At 45.4% G+C, this 18757-nt stretch overlaps 2 protein-coding genes across 2 annotated transcripts in view; one reads left to right on the top strand and one right to left on the bottom strand.

The window, feature by feature from the left end:
* The first annotated feature begins 10569 nt into the window (after positions 1-10569).
* On the top strand, positions 10570-14629 carry LOC306826437 (protocadherin-8-like). Its single transcript, XM_079347769.1, has 3 exons — positions 10570-13344; positions 13460-13685; positions 13775-14629. The coding sequence occupies exons 1-3, from the start codon at positions 10882-10884 to the stop codon at positions 14125-14127; spliced, it is 3042 nt and encodes a 1013-aa protein (XP_079203895.1). The 5' UTR covers positions 10570-10881; the 3' UTR covers positions 14128-14629.
* A 1059-nt stretch (positions 14630-15688) lies between these two features.
* The window catches only part of sugt1 (SGT1 homolog, MIS12 kinetochore complex assembly cochaperone), a 37278-nt gene continuing 34209 nt past the window's right edge, over positions 15689-18757 (bottom strand). The window contains exons 14-15 of the mRNA XM_079347387.1: positions 16284-16407; positions 15689-15786 (exon numbers count right to left, since the gene is read on the bottom strand). Of these exons, the coding sequence (XP_079203513.1) occupies positions 15718-15786; positions 16284-16407 (193 nt within the window). The 3' untranslated portion in view covers positions 15689-15717. The remainder of the gene's footprint in view (positions 15787-16283; positions 16408-18757) is intronic.

Raw genomic sequence — 18757 nt, 5'->3', positions numbered from 1 at the left:
GCTTTCACAAAGAGTTTGTTCATTAATAGTCTTTGCAGAACCTTCTGCACATGACCAATGTGTTCCTCCAGTGAACGAGAAAAAATCAAAATGTCGTCTAAATAAACAAACACAGAGTGGTTCAAAAAGTCTCTCAATACGTCATTGATAAGGGCTTGGAACACCGCAGGAGCATTGGTTAAACCAAACGGCATTACGAGATATTCGAAATGTCCTAGAGGAGAGTTGAACGCTGTCTTCCACTCGTCCCCCTCCTTAATACGAACCAGATGATAGGCGTTACGGAGATCCAGTTTGGTGAAGATGGTGGCGCCTTGAAGCGGTTCAAAAGCTGAGCTGATGAGAGGTAAGGGATATTTGTTTTTCACTGTTATATTGTTCAGGCCTCGAAAGTCAATGCATGGTCGGAGAGTCTTATCCTTCTTATCGACAAAGAAGAAACCAGCTCCGAGTGGAGAAGACGAGGGACGAATAAATCCTGAATTGAGGGACTCTGTTATGTAGCTCTCCATGGCCTCTCTCTCAGGACCTGACAGATTATACAGGCGACTGGTTGGAAACGGGGCACCCGGCAGTAAGTCAACTGAACAGTCGTAAGGCCTGTGAGGAGGAAGGGTGAGAGCCCTCTCCTTACTAAACACCTCTCCTAGATGATGGTAAACTGAGGGCACTGAAGATAAGTCGGGGGGTTCCGGAAACTTAGTACCACCAAGAGTCTTACATGAGGGTGATGCTGAAGTAAGGCATTTAGCATGACAGTACTCACTCCAGCTTGTAATTTTACCCTTGGACCAATCAATCTGTGGGTTATGGAGCTGCAACCACGGGAGGCCTAAGACGATGGGGGCATGAGATGAGGGCATAATGTGGAAAGCTAAACTCTCCCTGTGATTACCTGCCAACAGCAACGATAGCGGGGGGGTTTCACTCACAACTTGAGCTAGCGACTGGCCATTTAAACCATCAACTCTTAGTGTCTGGGAAACGGGGAGAACCTGAATACCAGCTTCACGAACGAACTCGCAGTCAATAAAGTTAGCGTCTGAACCTGAATCAACAAGAGCTAACAATGACAGTGGTTTATTGTTAATTAACAGGGTAGCTTCCAAATTTACACGTTTACGGGGAGAATTAAGAACAGTTGCGCTACTCACCAGAACCCCGGCTGAAACTGGTGAGTGGCCTAGTTTAACCGAACCGGACAGTTAATCAAGCGGTGTCCCCCTTCACCACAATAGATACACAATCTATGTTTGAAGCGACGGTCTCTCTCGGCCGGAGTTAGCCGGCTGCGTCCCAACTGCATAGGGACCTCTGGTGTAACAACTGAACGAGAACTATCTCTCAGAGTAAAACTAGTGTCAGGAAGAAAAAGGGGTTTAACAGGGGTTTTACTGGGCTCCTCTCGTTCCCTATCGCGGATGCGGTTATCGATCTTGATAGCCAGAGTTATTAATTCCTGTAAGTTATTAGTTTCAGGACGGCCCACCAAACAATCTTTAACTGCTCCGTTTAACCCCTTTGAAAAAATCGCCTGCAAGGCCTGATCATCCCAGCCTACCTCTGCTGCTAATGTGCGAAAATCAATGGAATACTCCGCAACGCTTAGTGAACCCTGGCGAAGGCTGAGCAGCTGATCCCCAGTATCTCTGCTAGCCACGGGATGATCGAAAACAGAAATCATATCTTCGAAAAAACCTTTGTAATTGACGTGACTAGTTAGCGGGTTGTGCCAGAAGGCTGTTCCCCACGCCCTAGCTCTGCCCGATAGCAACCCGAGAACATAAGCTATCTTGGAACGATCGTGGCCGTAAGTGAGTGGCTGAGTCTCAAAAACAAGTGCACACTGAAATAAAAAAGCTCTACAATCACCCAACTTTCCGTCGTATCTCTCTGGGGCAGGGACGAACGGTTCACGAGGCTGGGCCTGGCTGGGAGAGGGAACAACAGGGTTAGTAACAGTCGGTTGAACGGGGTTTAGCTGCGCTTCAACACGACTGAGGCTTGTCGATATCACCTGCAGTGACTCGACCATTTTGCGCAGAGCCTGGTCATGCTGCCCGAGCATGGCTCCTTGAGAGGAGAGAGCGAACTGAAGGGAGCTAACACTAATCTCTGAATCCTGGTCCGCTGGGTCCATGTTGGCCAGAGTATTCTGTTACGGAACCAGAATAGAACCCAAGCGCGAGACCAAGGATCAGGTAACAACAACAATTTATTATAAATAGGGAAAGTGACACTGGTGACAATAATGAGCAAGAGTCCAAGCTCAGGTGCGTAGTGTAGACAATAATCCAAGTGACTCTCAAAAAACCCTAATCCAGCACGCGTGAGGTGAAATCCAAGTGAACACGATGAGACGACAGGACACGAAGGGGCAGGTAGGTCTGGACTGGGAGCTGACGAGGAGAGAACACGAAGAGGGTAAGTACAAGTAAATCACGAGGAACATCAAAGTACAAGGAAGCCTGATTTAGAGGTTTGATACCACGGAGGGTTGACAATACTCTGGCGCCGGCTGCATGTGGAGAGCCGGCTTAAGAGGAGGAGTTGACGAGACGTGGAATGAGTGACACCTGGTTGTGCAGCTGAAACAAATTGTAATCAAGGGGAAGGGGAGCACACAGGAGGAGAAGACAAACAGGGAAAGCAAACAACAAAAGTGCACACTAACAAAAACCCAAATCATAACACTGTAAAATGTATTGACACAGCTCTGACTGAGTCCAGTTAATTAGTTGCATTGACCTGGAAGTCAGTTTCCCCCATTTATGTAAATCAAGGTAAACATCAGAGAAGATGTTATGCTGTTGAGGAAATGAGGATTGCGAAGCTTTTCTTGAGAATGAAACATTAGCTTTAGTAATTATGGACTTACTGTAAAGTGACTCAATGTAAGTTAATATCAGTGACCTAACGATGATGAGATGTCTGGATGTGTAGTTTGCCTTTTTTTCGATCTTACCTTCTTATTGCTTGTATAAGTATTGCATTCGTAAGATTTCAGAGGGCATAAGCTTGTATAGTTTCTTCATAATTAAAAACTTAATAAAGTATTTTGAAATGAAGAGCTTATATTAAATGTCAATGTCAAAGCATTCAAAGGGCTTCATCCTCTCGGGGACATTAATGTCTTAAAATTCACAGCAATCCATCTAGTACCTAATTATTAAGATATTTCAGTCTAGACAGAAGTTTGTCTGGCTGTCTGACATTAAAGCCTCGCTCTCTGAACTGTGTGAACACAACTTTCACAGAGCTGCTTTTTTTAAGTGACTGACTCACACGTGTCAGCTATAAATAGCTGAATGTGATAGGGCGGATCTGTCTCTGGAGCTGCTGTTGCAAAGTTAAAAAAAGAGTTTTTCTTTAAGACTCTTACATAAACATGGATATAACACTCACGGTTTAGCTGTTTATCCTTCCTTAATGCAGTGATTCAGAGTGTTGTGTGTCTGTTACTGCTGTGTAGGCAGGATGTCACATTTCTCATCACAGTCAAGATGTGATTGAATCGTTTTGGCTTGTAAAAGTCTGTCCTATAGATTTCCTATGAGTCTGAGAAAAAGCCCCATTGATTGATGAATTATCACAGGCAGTTACTGCTGCATCTACCTGACTTTGGCCATCAGCTCCACACATGAGACACAGCTCAACTTGCTAGGGGACTGTTTTTTTTTGTTTTGTTTTTAAATGCACGTGGACCCAGGGAAGAAAGGGAGACATAACTTCACATGAAGACACCCCCCCCCCCCCCTATACACACACACACACACACACACACACACACACACACCCCTACCCCCATGCTCCTTTTAACTCATCCTCCGCCCATCTGTTCATCCACAACACGGCACAATCTGGCGCACTGCGACCATCAGGTGTGCGCACACGCCGCCCCCGGGCGTCATAACCTCACGCGCTAACTTTAAGTTCCTTTTAAAATAAGACGCAAGCTTCTTATTCTTTCCTCCCCCTTGTCTCCCACTGCTAGACCGAGTCAGGACCGGGTAAGCCCCCCACTATATATGTCCCCTTTATTCCTGCCTGATGTGTGAATCTTTGTGCGCTCCTCCTGACCTCTCCTGAATCCAGAGTGCCAGTGATGGAAACAGCTCCAAACAAAAGCGGTTCTGATTCAAAAGCAGTGAAAGGGGGAGGTGGGAGGAGTTTTCTGGAGGGAATCGAGCCTGTGAGCTTTTAAATCATCATTGGAAAGTCATTACAAAGCTGGCGGGGCCGGGCGGAGACGGCCGCACAGATTGCGCGCTCACGAGCACAATACCGGTAATGAAGTGGAAGCACGGAGGGAGTGTCCCGGGACAGATTTCTTTGCACTGGTTACTCCTCCGACCCTAAAGTTTCCCCACAATCTGTGTCTGCTGTGTAAAAAGCTGCATTCATGAGATGTTAAGCGCTTTGTTTGTCGGGAGGAATTTATTCAAAGTGTTGCAGCTCTCACCGACAGATGGGTGGAGGGTGATGGATCGGGGCAGAAGTTAACTAAAAGAAACAAAGGTGGAGGGAAGAGAATAAATGTTTAATGTAACTGGACGTTATCAATCTGGTGGCATTCTGGTGCCAGTCCAAGCCTGCTGCTGCATTCAGATGTGTCTCACTGCAGCACTGTGATGCAACTTTACATATTGACTGTTGGTCTCCTGCTGCTGACATCACAACACGGACTAGACTGTTTAATTGAGCATTGCCAATGACGAGTTCTTAATCTGAGCATATAGTCTGCAGTTTGGAGCAGCCTCATCTGATACTTTATTGGAATGCAATGATCATAGTATAATTTGAGACTGTACTGAGTGTAGAACAATGATTAGTCGGGTTACAGTTAAGACTGATTATGTTGGAGAGCACAGAAGCGACTCTAAAAGTCCCAATTAATTAGAATAACGTTGTTTGTGTTTGTGGACAGTTTAAAACCTTATTGGTACAACTATCGCACAAAGCATATCGCAGTGATGTGTTGTGTCAACACATTGCATGTAATTGTTTTTCTTATTTTTCATCAACTATCTTTCCTTGATTCCGCTTTTAAAGTTATGCAATTAAGTGGTGGAAAACAGCAACAGAAAAAAAAGAGAATCTGACTTTACCAGAGTGAAGGTGACGTCCTAAAACCCTTCATGTGTTGTTCTGTGTGACCAACAGTCAAAAAGCCCAAAGTATAAGTATAAAGAGAGATTACATTTTGAAAACAGCAAAATGTCTAAATGTACTGTATCATCAAAGTTTTGGATCCACCAACCAATAACTAGGTTCAGGTAAAAAAAAAAAAAAGGAAAAAAAAAGGAAAGCACAACTATAAGGCATTTCTCTATATAAATCTAAATAACTTTCATATTCCCAAAGAGTAAATAACAGAAAGACCTGTAGTATGTAAAGTATAAAGCAAAACAGTTTTCTGTAGCAAACAATTAAGTGCTTGCTTTAAAGTGAAATGTTGTGACCCTGACTTAAGTGCTAGACATCATACAACCTCTAATTTGCTAAAGGAAAGTGTTCAATCGACCTGAATACCACTTAATCATGTTTTTCATTTCCTATAAGAGATCAGGACTATTAAAGGAGAACAGATGTTGACTATGGCCATGGATTAAGAATAAAGTGTAGTCAAAGAAAGTAGATAGAGAGTCCTTTATACGATTCATATAACAGCACCTGCAGCTAGTAGTGTTGTAGTGGTCTCAGGACCACTTTTTGTATGTCTCTTCTCTGAATCACAACAACTTTTAGTCTGTCTTGTCTCGGTCTCAGACTGGACGGACTCAGGATTTTAAATATAGACCGGTCTAGACCACCACAGACTATTTAGGAGGGACCAAGGCTATTTTTCCATGTAATTAAGAACATGTCTCTTTCTAAAAGAACAAATAACTTTTCATGATTCATTCAGTTTTTTTTTATCTCACTATGGCAGCAACCTCCCAGATGTTACTGTCTAAGTTAGTGACACGAACACTGCACACAAGATGATGATTTTTCAGTGATATTTATCGTCTTGGCCTGGTCTTGAGCTTGTGCTTCCTAGCCTTTGATCTTGACTTGGTCTCGATTCCTGAATATCTTAGTCTTGTCTTGGAGCACTCTGGTCTCACAATTGTCAAAATGATGGATCAACAGATAATTGGTTTCAGGTGAGGAAAATATAGATAACCCCAGGGAAATTATTGCTGCTTTAAAAGTAAAACAGCCATGCTCTACACCTCCCTTGATAACTCTCACACAGACCTGCAGGGAAAATGAAAGAAACAACATCTAACTAACATTTAGCATAAAAGAAACTATTGTCTGTGAAGTAGGCCCTTCACTGTGAAATGTTGTGGCCAGAAAGGATGTGTCACACGTCATACAACCAAAGAAACGCATCTCTTTAACCTGACCGGCACTTCATCATGTTTTTCATTTTGCTATAAGAGAATAAGGACAATACAGGCTTGCACTGGATTTATGATCACTGGTATAGTGCAGGGTATACCTAAGTTTATCAAGTATACTTGTTTTTCAGCCTCCATACCCACTTCTAAATCCCATTTTAGTCACATTATTGATTGATTGATTGATTGATTGACTGACAATATTCAGTATGCTGCCCTTTATTTTCTCAGACGGTGAAGGGATGACCCTCCCTACTCTGTCTCTAATTGGCTATCCACTCTTATTAAATATGCAAGAGTAGTCTTGCATGTCAATATTAATAACAGAGACTGTTTATCCTCTGCTATAAAGCCACTGAAAAAAACACATGGGGGAGAAATGAAGACTACTGTGACATGTCGGAGGGTTCAAAGGAAATCTTGCTTGTCAAAAGTAGTTACACAACCATTGGTTCATGTGTTTGTTTTCTTATTGTGTGGATAAAAAAAACATGTCAGAAAAGAGCATTTTTCATTATTTAAACATCCCATTTTAACAGAATTGTCTTTACATGGACTGTTGGTCAGACAAAACAACACCCAGTTGTTTTGTCTGAACAACAGTCCAAGACTTGAAGTTATATTTAACTAGAAAATAAAAAGTATCAGTCTACAAGCTTGAACCAGCCAAAATATCAACCTAATGTCAAAATGAGGGATTTTTAAACAGTCCCTATGAGAAAACAACAGAATCACTTTGTAAACAATGTTTAGCCTAAAGGAAACAATGTTCTGTAGCAAACAGTTGAAGAAGGTACTTTACTGTGAAATGTTGTGACCCTGGAAGAGCTGTCTGTTTTACCGAAGAAAAGCGCCTAATTAACCTGAACAACACTTGATCATGTTTTTCATTTTGCCTTTAGAGATGAAGGATAATGCAGGTTGAATGAAGGCTTCAGCCCCGTGTGACTGAAGTGCGATCTTTCTCTATTAGGCCTCTAAACAGAGGCCGTGACATTAGTCTCTCGAGTGTTGCACTCCGGAGCTGATGGACGCATTCAGTCCTAATCATCTTCATCAATAGTGTCGAGGACAAGACCATTAAAGAGACCAGATGAGCCCTGGAGTGCGCTGCTCCGGTGCAGAGGCGATAATTGGATAATTAGTGCTAGGAACCAATTAGTGCTTGTGATGGCACGCGAGTTAAGCAAAGGTTGGCTGAAAGGAGGGGGGGGGATGCTGATCGATTATCTTAGACCCCCTCTTCCTCACACAAACACACTATACATCACTCCTTTCTCACCATCTTGCTCTCTCTCCTTCCAGCGCTGATCTGACGGACAAAAGAGGCCAAATCGCCTATTTCCATCTGAAAGAGATAAGCCCCAACAAGAGGCAGGGATCGGCCGAACGGCTTCAGACCCCAAATACCCGACGATCACTAGAGCAAATGGGCGCACAATGGAGAAGAAGAGAAAAGAAGAGAGAGAAGGGGGGCTCCTCTAAAGATGTATTATATATGTTAAAGAAAATGCTAATATGTCTCGTGAAGAATAGAGGGGATTTTGGAGACTCTCTCTAATTCTGCTTTTGTTGAACTCGCGTGCAGACGGGCGAGAGTGACACGGTGATCACGTGAGAGTATTATATTTTCTTTTTTAGGTCTGTGTGTGTCCTTTACATGACAGATTTGCATTAGGGGGGATGGTGTGGATGCAAAAGCCTGTCAAACATCGTATAAGAAAGTCTCCCTTGCCTTGTCTAATGCGCGCGCACGTGCACATGGCGAGTTTTTAATCCGCGAGGCGAGACTGAACATATAGTGTGATGTGCCTTTGATTGCTCTGTGATTGTGTGTGTGAGTGAGAGAATGCTGACAGTGTGAGAATAGCGTCAGACTGAACATAAAGAAATGACAACACAGAGATTCTCACGGCAGAGTGCGGGATTATTATCATCCAGGATTAATCAACCTCTGAGAGTTCAGTTTGGACAGAAAAACCTCCTCACAACGATATAGAGTGTAAGAAAGAAAGAAAGAAAGAAAGAAAGAAAGAAAGAAAGAAAGAAAAAAAGAAAGAAAGAGATGTTAGATGAAACTTTAGTGCTATCTTTATATTATCCTAAGGTCTGCATATACGCCCTGATAAAAAAGTAAATAATGCCTTTGAGAGCAGTTACAATCACAACAACAGATTTGTTTCTACTTTATTGTGCAACAATATATTTAGTATTTTTGGGGGGGGGGGGGGGGGGGGGACAGCATGTGTATACAATTATACAGCCCAATTTTTCACTTCAACCTACACTGGGAATTTTTGAAGTTTTTCCGTACTACATTTGGGGAGAGTTGATGTGAATACAGCAGGAGATATTGACATTTATATCCTGTAACTGGTTCATGACCTTCAACCATACATCTCTCACAAGTAATGAATATTTTCTTCATGTTCTTTGTTTGACAGTACTTTCTTTTATTTTGTTATTATGAATAACTTAATTTGTTTCAATGTATAAACTTTTTTCATAGGATTAGAGAGCAGCACTCACTTTTCCAGTGTTGCCCTTGATGAGTCTCAGAATGAAGTCTTGTTATAGTTTAGGACAGGCCAAACTGTGTCTAACTCGGCAAGCTGCTTGACTACATGATGTCCATTCAGGTGTCTCCGGTCTGACTTTCTGTGGCAGATGGGTTCTTTATAGAACATGCCAACTGATATTAGCTTCTACTGCAAGGCAAGTGTTGCCCCTGAACAAGTGTGTGTGTGTGTGTGTGTGTGTGTGTGTGTGTGGGGGGGGGGGGGGGGGGGGGTCCAATGGGAAGAATGAGAAAATCTCCTAAAGAGCCGTGACGGGCCCCGGCCTCTCTCTAAATGTATTTTAATAGGAGGGACCCTGATGTCGGGGCCAATTCATCTCCCATCTCCCAGTAATGAAAGGAGTCGTGGCTGGGACCGGGGCAGGTCTGGGGAAGGTGGGGGATTGAAGGACGTTACAAAGGCTACATGTGGCTCTGCCTCATTATGCTGCAGTTAGGCGGAGGCCTGCATGGAGGCAGCGGGGGTGAGGGTCCCCACAGACCGGCTCAGGGGCCACAATACCGGCATGGACGGCTGCAAAAGGGAGACCCTGCCATGCCATTATCCCTCCGCTGCTAACGAGGGCTTCATACGCCTTTGATATAATCTCACCATTCAAATCCTGATAAATCCCCCCTGCGTTTACAGCCAAATCCCATTTGTAACGGCTACGTGATGGACTATGGTGAGTGCGCGCGTGATCGCCACTGTGTGTGTCTGTCGTCTTCACCTGCGCCCCTCTGTTCTGGCAGCCGAGGCCAAGCAAAGTCTCATGTTAAACCGGGCCGTTACAACGGCTTTAATTAAAAAATCCCCTCTATCTCTCTCATGCGCACAAGACATCTCGTGAGCCGTTCTGAGCGGAGACCGAATTTGAATAAAATCAATGTTTAAGTGGATATAGTCTTTTTTCCAGATATGATCTCATGGGCAAACAATTACTGGATTACATCACACTGGGGGGATGAATAATAAAAGACAGAGCAAATTTATAGAATTTATCAATGAGAATAAAATGACGTTATTACAACCAGTTAGACCACTTTCCTGCCATTAAGCTGCGTGTTACGCTGCCTCAGCACTCTGTGTGCTCCATCATGAGTCCATTATATGAAATCTTATCTGTGTGTGCAAGTGGATCAGGGCGCTATAAGGATAGAGCAAAGCACAAATCATGTCAGATCCGTGCGTGCATGAAGTTATTTCTCGATCAGAGGTGGGGAGGTCACCGGGACAGCTCAGACTCACCCTGACTGCTTTTACACCAGAGCAGGACACGCGCGCGGGGAATCAACCGAAAAGTGTGTAAGCATAAATCTCTTTACACTCAGAGTACTCCTATAGCATCCTGAACAGATACCTCTATTCAAATGCTTTGTCCTCTAGCTCAGGGACACTGCGCATCTCAGTGCTCCCCCATGCGCCGGTGCGCAGACTCATTTAACCGCCCGAGGAACATAAACAAGCAAAGGAAACTAGTATTAAATCAAGCCGCGCGTTTAGCCCATATATTTGGTGCCAAGTTTCTGCGCACAGTCCAGGAATCTCTAAACAGGGTTTAGAGGTCTTTTCGAAGCCCCCCTTTCCCCCTCTAAAGCCCGGATTGGTCACAGTGCGGCTCATTTGCATGCCTCGCCGTATAAACCCTCCTGCAGACACTGCAGCCCTCTTGCGCTGAGAGCAGCACACCTCCAGTAGAGAGAGAGAGAGAGAGAGAGAGACAGAGAGAGGGAGAGAGCGGAGCGCATCAGAGTGCGCATTGAGAGACATATGGAATATTTATTACTGGCTTTATACAGAAAATAAACAAGCAGGAGAGTGGACAAAGAGGAGAGAGGAGATACTTTTTTAGATGCTTTTTGTTGAAACTTTAAACCGGACTCATCACGGACAGTTTACTGAATTTCATATCATTTTGGAGTGAAGGTGTCAAGATGGGAGGAAAAGGGTGGAACGGGCGGCTGGTGCTTGTGTGCGTCTCTTTGGCGAGCCTGGCTGCTGTCACACAGGCAAAGACGGTGAAATATCAGACGTTTGAGGAGGACGCACCGGGGACAGTGATTGGAAACTTGGCCAAGGACATCTCCTCCTCAGCCTCCTCCTTAGGCGGCTCCAGGAACAATTTCAGGATGATGAAACAGTTCAACTCGTCTTTCATCCGGCTGAGGGAGAGCGACGGGCAGCTCAGCATCGGGGAACGGATAGACCGAGAGAAAATCTGCAAACACATACAGTACTGCCTCATCGCCTTTGACGTGGTCAGCTTCTCCAAAGAGCAGTTCAAACTCATTCATGTAGAGGTGGAGGTCAAGGACATCAACGACAACTCCCCCGAGTTCCCCCGGAAAGAGTCGAGCATGGAGATCTCCGAGAACACGGCGGTGGGCACGCGGATCCCGCTGGACTTTGCCGTGGATGATGATGTCGGCGTAAACTACATCCAAAGCTACCAAATCTCCGTCAACAGCCACTTTTCAATTGACGTGCTGAGCAGGGCCGACGGGGTTAAATATGCGGAGCTCGTGCTTATGAAGGAGTTGGACCGGGAGACGCAGGGTTCTTACGCGCTCGAGCTGGTTGCCATGGACGGTGGCAACCCGTCCCGCACCGGAACCACGCGCATAAACATCAAGGTGAAAGATTACAACGACAACAGCCCGGTGTTCGAGAGGAACAGTTTCTCCGTGGACCTGCCCGAGGACGCACCGGTCGGATCCCTGCTACTTGACCTGAACGCGGAGGACCCGGACGAGGGTTTGAACGGCGAGGTGGTGTACGGGTTCGGAAACCAAGTACCTACAGAGATCCGACAACTCTTCAGAGTGGACCGGAAGACCGGACGGCTTACTTTGGAGAGCCCGATTGACTTTGAAAGTAAGACCACATATGAGTTTGATGTCCAGGCCACCGACCTGGGTCCGAACCCGAGTCCGGCCATCTGTAAAATCGTAGTGCAGGTGCAGGACGTGAACGATAACGCACCAGAGATATCTATTACCCCCATGACGTCCATCACTGCCGGAATCGCGTACATCACGGAGGCTGCGGCCAGAGAGAGCTTCGTTGCTCTGGTCAGCACCTCGGACAGAGACTCTGGCGCTAACGGGCAGGTCCACTGCACGCTGTACGGACACGACCACTTCAGACTGCAGCAGGCGTATGAGGACAGCTTCATGATTGTGAGCACGAACCCTTTAGACCGGGAGAAAATCCCAGAGTATAACCTGACGGTGGTGGCGGAGGATCTGGGCTCACCCCCGTTCAGGACCATCACCCAGTACACCATCAGGCTGACGGACGAGAACGACAACGCGCCGGTGTTCAGCAAACCTGTGTACGAGGTGGCGGTGGTGGAGAATAACGCACCGGGCGCGTATATCACCACAGTGGTGGCGCGCGACATGGACCTCGGGTCAAACGGGAAGGTCAGCTACAAACTGTCGGACACATACTTCATGGGCTCTCCCATCTCCACCTTTGTGTCCCTGGACCCCGCCAGTGGCTCTCTCTACGCGCTGCGGAGCTTTAACTATGAGGTGGTGAAGCAGCTGGAGCTCCGCATCACGGCCAGTGACGGAGGCACCCCACCCCTGTCCGGGAGCGCGAGCGTCTATCTACGGGTCGTTGACCAGAATGATAACGCGCCGGTCATCACTCAGCCGCCGCTCAACAACGGTTCCGCTGAAGTCCTGCTGCCCCGGGATGCACCGAGCGGCTACGTCATCACAAGGGTGGAGGCGCGGGACGCAGATGAAGGCGTGAACTCGGAGCTGTCTTACGGGCTGGCCACCGGTGAACCCTCAGTGTTCTCCGTTAACAAAGTCACGGGGGAGATCTACCTGAACCAGGTACTGAGCCACGACGTGGATGAAACCCTGAGCGTGACCGTGACAGTGAGCGACAACGGGAGGCCCGCGCTCACCTCAACCGCCACGCTCCACTTTCTCATCATCGCGGGCTCCCCACCGAGCGACAGGACGGTGTACCAGGCCGGCAGCGGGGACGAGACGCACGCGCAGTGGGACCTGTCCGTGGTGATCATCGTCGTGCTGGCGGGGAGCTGCACCCTCCTGCTGCTCGCCATCATCCTCATCGCCACCACCTGCAACCGAGGCAAACGGGACAAGAGCGGAGAGGACAGCGACTCTTACGGAGAGAAAGGCACACTAGAGAGGGGAAGAAATCACGTGGCGGACAACCCGCTGCTGCCTCTGCACGCGGCAGGTGCGGCAGGTGCGGGAGTATTTGATGGACACTCGTTCAGCAGCCAGGCCGGAGGGTTCACCTCGGCTCATCCTGGGGGCGGTGACATGTGCTCGGCCTCAGAGGACGGCAGCGAGGTGCCTTGTGTGTACGACTCAGACTCAAACAGCAAGCTCCGGGGCAACAAACACGAGGTAAGAGGCACCTTTGGGACACAAAGGAGGGTGGGGGGGGGGGGGGGGGGAGGCGTAGCAATTTGTTTTCACGCAGCAGACTCTAACCCTCTGTCTTCTCTCTCTTCTCCTGCAGGGATACTCCACTCTGCCCGGATACGGGAACGGTAAAGAGGCAGTCAGGCCCATCACCATCTGGAAGGGGAACTCTTACACCACCATCTCCGCCCGGGACCCCGCCTTCAGCGGGAAAGACAGTGGCAAGGGGGACAGTGACTTCAATGACAGTGACAGTGATGTCAGCGCAGACACCCACCTCAAAAAGGATGGAGTTGTTGTTCCTCCCATGGGCGGACAAAATGGTAAGAAAAACATCTCTGAAATTACATTACCGACATAAAAGGATGTGACCTTGATACCAAATCTAAAACCTCTTGTTACTCTATTCCAGCTCTGTGGGCGTGTACCAGTGAATGTAAAGTCCTGGGTCACTCAGATCGCTGTTGGAGCCCCTCAGCAGTGAGAGCCAACGCAGCCCCCTCTCCGGCTCCAACCCTGTCCTCCTTTAGCAGCCTCTCTAAGACTGCATCCCTGCCCCGGGACCCCCACCGCAGGGACAACTACTACCAGGCCCACATCCCCAAAACAGTGGGCCTTCAGAGCGTGTATGAGAAGGTGCTGCATAGAGAGTACGACTACGTGCTGGTCACCCCACCCCTGCCTGTGAGGGTGCAGGAGATCAGTGAGGTGACCCTCCCTGTGTACACCCCCACCCCATCACACTGCCCCAACGATGACGTGTAAAACTAACTCTGCCCGCACACACACCTGAGCTCACTCAAAGAAATGTACAAAGTTTTAATTTATGATCAGCGACAATGAGAATAGTGTAACTTTTGTTCCAGCGCAGGGTGGGCATCCAAAAGTTTAACTCCTAATATTTCTGTGTGTTTCTGTTTGATTGTAAAATCCACATTTGATGTCCATTCAATCACTTTATGAAAAAAAAATTTCTGGACATGAAGTGTATCATATGCAAGTTTTGTACATAAAGAGATTATATTTTTTATAAAAGTAAAAATTAAATGAAGACATGTAAATATAAATTGTAATTACTGATCTTTAAGCACGCTGATTATTTAAAAAAAAAATGGCCCCAGAAACTGTGCAGTTAAAAGGGCTGGTGACCCAAGATGTATCAAGTTGATAACTAATGTATGGATTTATTTGAATGCAATAATATGTCATTGTACAGATTATTTTTTATCATCGCGGTATTCTGAGAAGAAATAAACTTTGAAATACACTTCTGAAAATGTGAGTTGTGTGTTTGGTTGCCTGAGTGCTGAGCAGCACGTTTGTTCAGAAACATCCGTCAGGTAGAAACGAGTAAAAACCAACAGGCGTCGCTGTTATTGCAGCAGAGAGAGAGACTGTCCTTGCAGCCCACCGGAGAAGGTCAGTCAGTTTTTTCTTTTGAGAACATGATTTTTCTGGTGACATGCCAGAAAAATCGTCAAGGTTTTCCAGCAAATCACTCTCTCTCCCCGTGCACAACAAGAGAAAACCGTTGTCTTCCCCTTTGCTCATTTTCACTGACTTGGTAAGTTTAATGTGAGGAGATTAGACCAGTAAGATAGTAAAGATTTGCTTCTGTTCGTGCAACGTACTGTTTTCCTTCAACCATGTACACAAAGAAGAAGCGTGTCCTTGCGTAAAGACGCATCCGCTGCTCGTCTCCAAAAACAGCTTACAAGCAGGAGAGGAAGTTTAACTGAGGATAAGTTTGATATGCATCCAAACTCAGGTGATTCTTGTCAAAGAACACGAAGTCCTTGTGAGCAAATCCTCCTGCTGTCAGGATGTTTTTGTCGATCTGCCAAATGCGCACGCTGCGCCCCTTACATAATCTCCCCATTATTATTCACGGATTTAGGGCATTTCTGCAGAACAGAAATTCAATTCTGGAGTCAAACATAGAGATATAAGAGGCAAGTCTGTCCAGAAAGATGCCGTTTTGTTCCTGCTCACACTGATGTAAAATGTATACTGTCTACCTGCTGGAGAAAACACGCGACATTCCACCAGTCACCTTTGACCTGCAGCCGTCTGAGGAGGCATTGAGAGAAGGTGGAGACAGTTTGGAGGGAGAGATGAGGAGTGTGCGTAAAGGGGATTTTGGCAGACACCATCAGCTTTCATTTATCATCGTGTTAATACTGAATTGATTTTAGTGAACCCACAGTGGTTGTCATAAGTTTTAGGCTGTATAAAAGTTACACAAGCAGCTTATGTGCTCTTTAAAGGGAAATCATGATTAATGCTTTTTTATTATTATCAGTGATTAAACAAGTGTGTGCTCCCATTGTTTGACCCTTACCCTTTTATTTGATTTCACAAAAGTCTCGTGCGCAATGTCAGCAGCAACGACCTGCCCTCTGTAAGTAAGTGTCCATCCGCCTCCTAGGAGAGAGAGGGAGGGCGAGAGAGAGAGAGAGAGAGAGAGAGAGAGAGAGAGAGAGAGAGAGAGAGAGAGAGAGAGAGAGAGAGAGAGAGAGAGAGAGAGAGAGAGAGAGAGAGAAGTTAGTTGAGTTCCCGGGGTCTCTTCAGGTGTTTGGATCCAGCCATGGCCGGGAGCTTAGAGAAAGTACCGATCGCCTCTGCGGGACCGGAGGACCTGCAGCAGTTCATGCCCCCGGTGAGTTTTTAACCAGCCCAGTACAGTTCAATTATCCCGAGTTAAGGTGTTCTATGCTGTAGGGAACAGTCAGTAGGTACATCTGACTTGGGAAGTTATGTGTCAAAATCTTCAATATTGAGCCGTCATGTGCTGGACAAATGACACAATATAAAGGTTACAGTTCAACAGAAATCTAGGTTGATAATAATCATGGGTGTTTTCAGTACTTTTGAGTGATTCTGTCAGGCATCATGGTAAAATTGTCGTTTGTTTGTTTTACCTTAGGCCTACTCCGCCGTTGCCGTGAAACCTGCAGCCACCGGCCGCCTCCTGAAGGCCGGCATCGCGGTGCTGATCGCCGGGGCTCTCCTGCTGCTTCTGGGGGCGGTGGGAGCGTTTTACTTCTGGAACAACAATGAAAAACATGTAAGAATCTTGTTTTGCTGTTTCTCTTATTTACAAATCTGTTCAAATAAGGGACTGACTGCAAAACGCTTGAAAGGAGAGGAGCAGTATACACTTTCTCTTCACTTAAGGTACAGTCTAACTGTTTTGAGTTTGTTCAAAGTTGACTTGTTTCCTTTATGCTTTATGTCATCTTTGGATATTGTAAACATCTACATTTGTTTAAAGATACATTTCTCTTTCAACATGGTTTATAAATGCCCCATTAAAGACAATGTTTCTGTTCCTCAATGAGTTTATATATATATATATATATATATATATATATATATATATATATGTACACAATATAGGTGATATACATTGGTTGTACCTGGAAGTGTTCAGGTTTGCTCTTAATCAAGTAGTTCAATGAAAAACTGTGATAACTTTTCTGACAAACTGACTCCAAATAATTCTCATACTCCCTCTAGGAGCTGTAATCAAATCAGATGCAGTCTGATCTGCTCCAGCCGTCCTTTAGTTTCATTGTAACTTTGAAACTCTTCGAAAATAAGTCACACTCACAAAAAGGACAAGCTCTTCCACTCAAACACTAGGAAATAATGACACTGTTTGAGTCCTCAACGGTAAAATCTTTTTAACTTGCTTGAAACACAAGATTCTAGAGGAAAGTTTCTAGAGACCGACTTGTTTTTACAGTGTGCAAACAGTATAATGTAAATGAAACACTCCAGGCCCACGGTGCAGTCTGTTTGGTGAATAGAAGCGTTGTGTGTGAGTGTGTGTGTGTGTGTGTGTGTGTGTTGAGGATCCTGGAGAGGATGGTGGAGTGGTGGTGGAGGGGGGCTCTTGGGTCCGGCTGATGCTCTGGGGGCAAGAGGTGGAGGAGATGAGAGGGAACATGAAGCTTTCTGAGTGTTTTTCTTCCAGTATGAAGTTAGAAAAATGCTATTAAGACATGATGAAAGAGCTCTGAGCTGCACAGATTGTTTTCTTCTGAACAAGTTTGAAAGAAAGTGTCGTCTGAAAGAGAAAAACCTGAAAAGAGGAGAGGTGAATGTATGAGGAAGAGTCAGAGGGGGAGACTGGTGGAGGAGGGTTGGAAGAGAGAAGGCGGGGGTGGGGTGACTCTCATACCTTACATGCCAGTCTGAAACCCTGTATGTGTTTTTGTACGTGTGCGTTTGTGTGTGTCTTTGTAGGTCTATAACGTTCACTACAGCATGAGCATCAATGGAAAGGTAGAGGAGGGCACAATGGAGATCGACTCAGCCAACAACATGGAGAGATTCAGCACGGGGAGCGGCGCTGACGAGGCCATGGAGGTCCACGACTTTGAGATTGTGAGTCTGATCTGAAATCATCACAAACATCAGGATGTGCAGGTTAAAATGAAGCACAAACGCAGACAAATCGACTCGAAATGGTTTCAGAGGAGCAGGGAGAAGACTGTTGATGAACGTTACTTTAAATATTTAGATTTAGATTAAGAGTCTTATTTAACTCAGTAGAACAGGTGTTGTGACTTCAAACCTTACTCACTGCTGAATGTCATCTCCCACTCAAAAATAAAGGATTGTTAGTTATTGTAGTAGATTTAGCACTAAAAATGCAAACAAAAACAGTGTAAAAAAATGGGACATTTTAAGCATATTGGGAACTATTTAACAAACCAAGGGCTCAGTATTGATTTTTTCAGACATGAGTTACCATTAAGCAGTTTCTAAAATAACCAGTCAGAATGCATATGGAAACAACAATTCAACAGATCTTTGGGAAATATGCTACACTAATCTTTTATTACAGAGCTACAGAAACAAACAACATACATACCAATGGTGTACTGTGAAAACAATACACCAGACACAACTCAGTCCTCACCTCTAAAACGTGTCAGTGAAATGTCCCAGATTTCATCCACATCAGTCGTATATTGATGTTTAAATCAATATACGTTATAAATGTACATGATCTCATTATGTTTTAAACCATTAATTACAAACACATGTCAGGAGTTCATTTCAAAGGCTTTTGGTTAAATCACCATTCCAAACTAAACACCATTTGTTCCCATTTGTTGGTAGAACAAACAAGAACCTGAGGCTTCAATGATGGCTCAGGGCTGATCAGGCTCCCAACAGTACCAAAAAGTCTCAAAGGAACATTGAAAGATGCTTTTTTTCTCTTGACTGGTGCTAAATGTGACCTTCAAATGACTTTGAAAGCATGATCCAGTCTGCTAGTATTCTACCTGGCAATACATTATTTTATGGTTTGGCTTCTTCGTGATTTGATGAATTGATTGAAACAGCTCAGAACTATGCAAAACTTTTATTATTATTATTT

Source organism: Symphodus melops, assembly GCF_947650265.1.
Source record: "Symphodus melops genome assembly, chromosome: 7".
Taxonomy (NCBI): Eukaryota; Metazoa; Chordata; class Actinopteri; order Labriformes; family Labridae; genus Symphodus; species Symphodus melops.
Note: the sequence above shows the minus strand (reverse complement) of the source record. Positions and strands in the feature narration are given on the sequence as shown.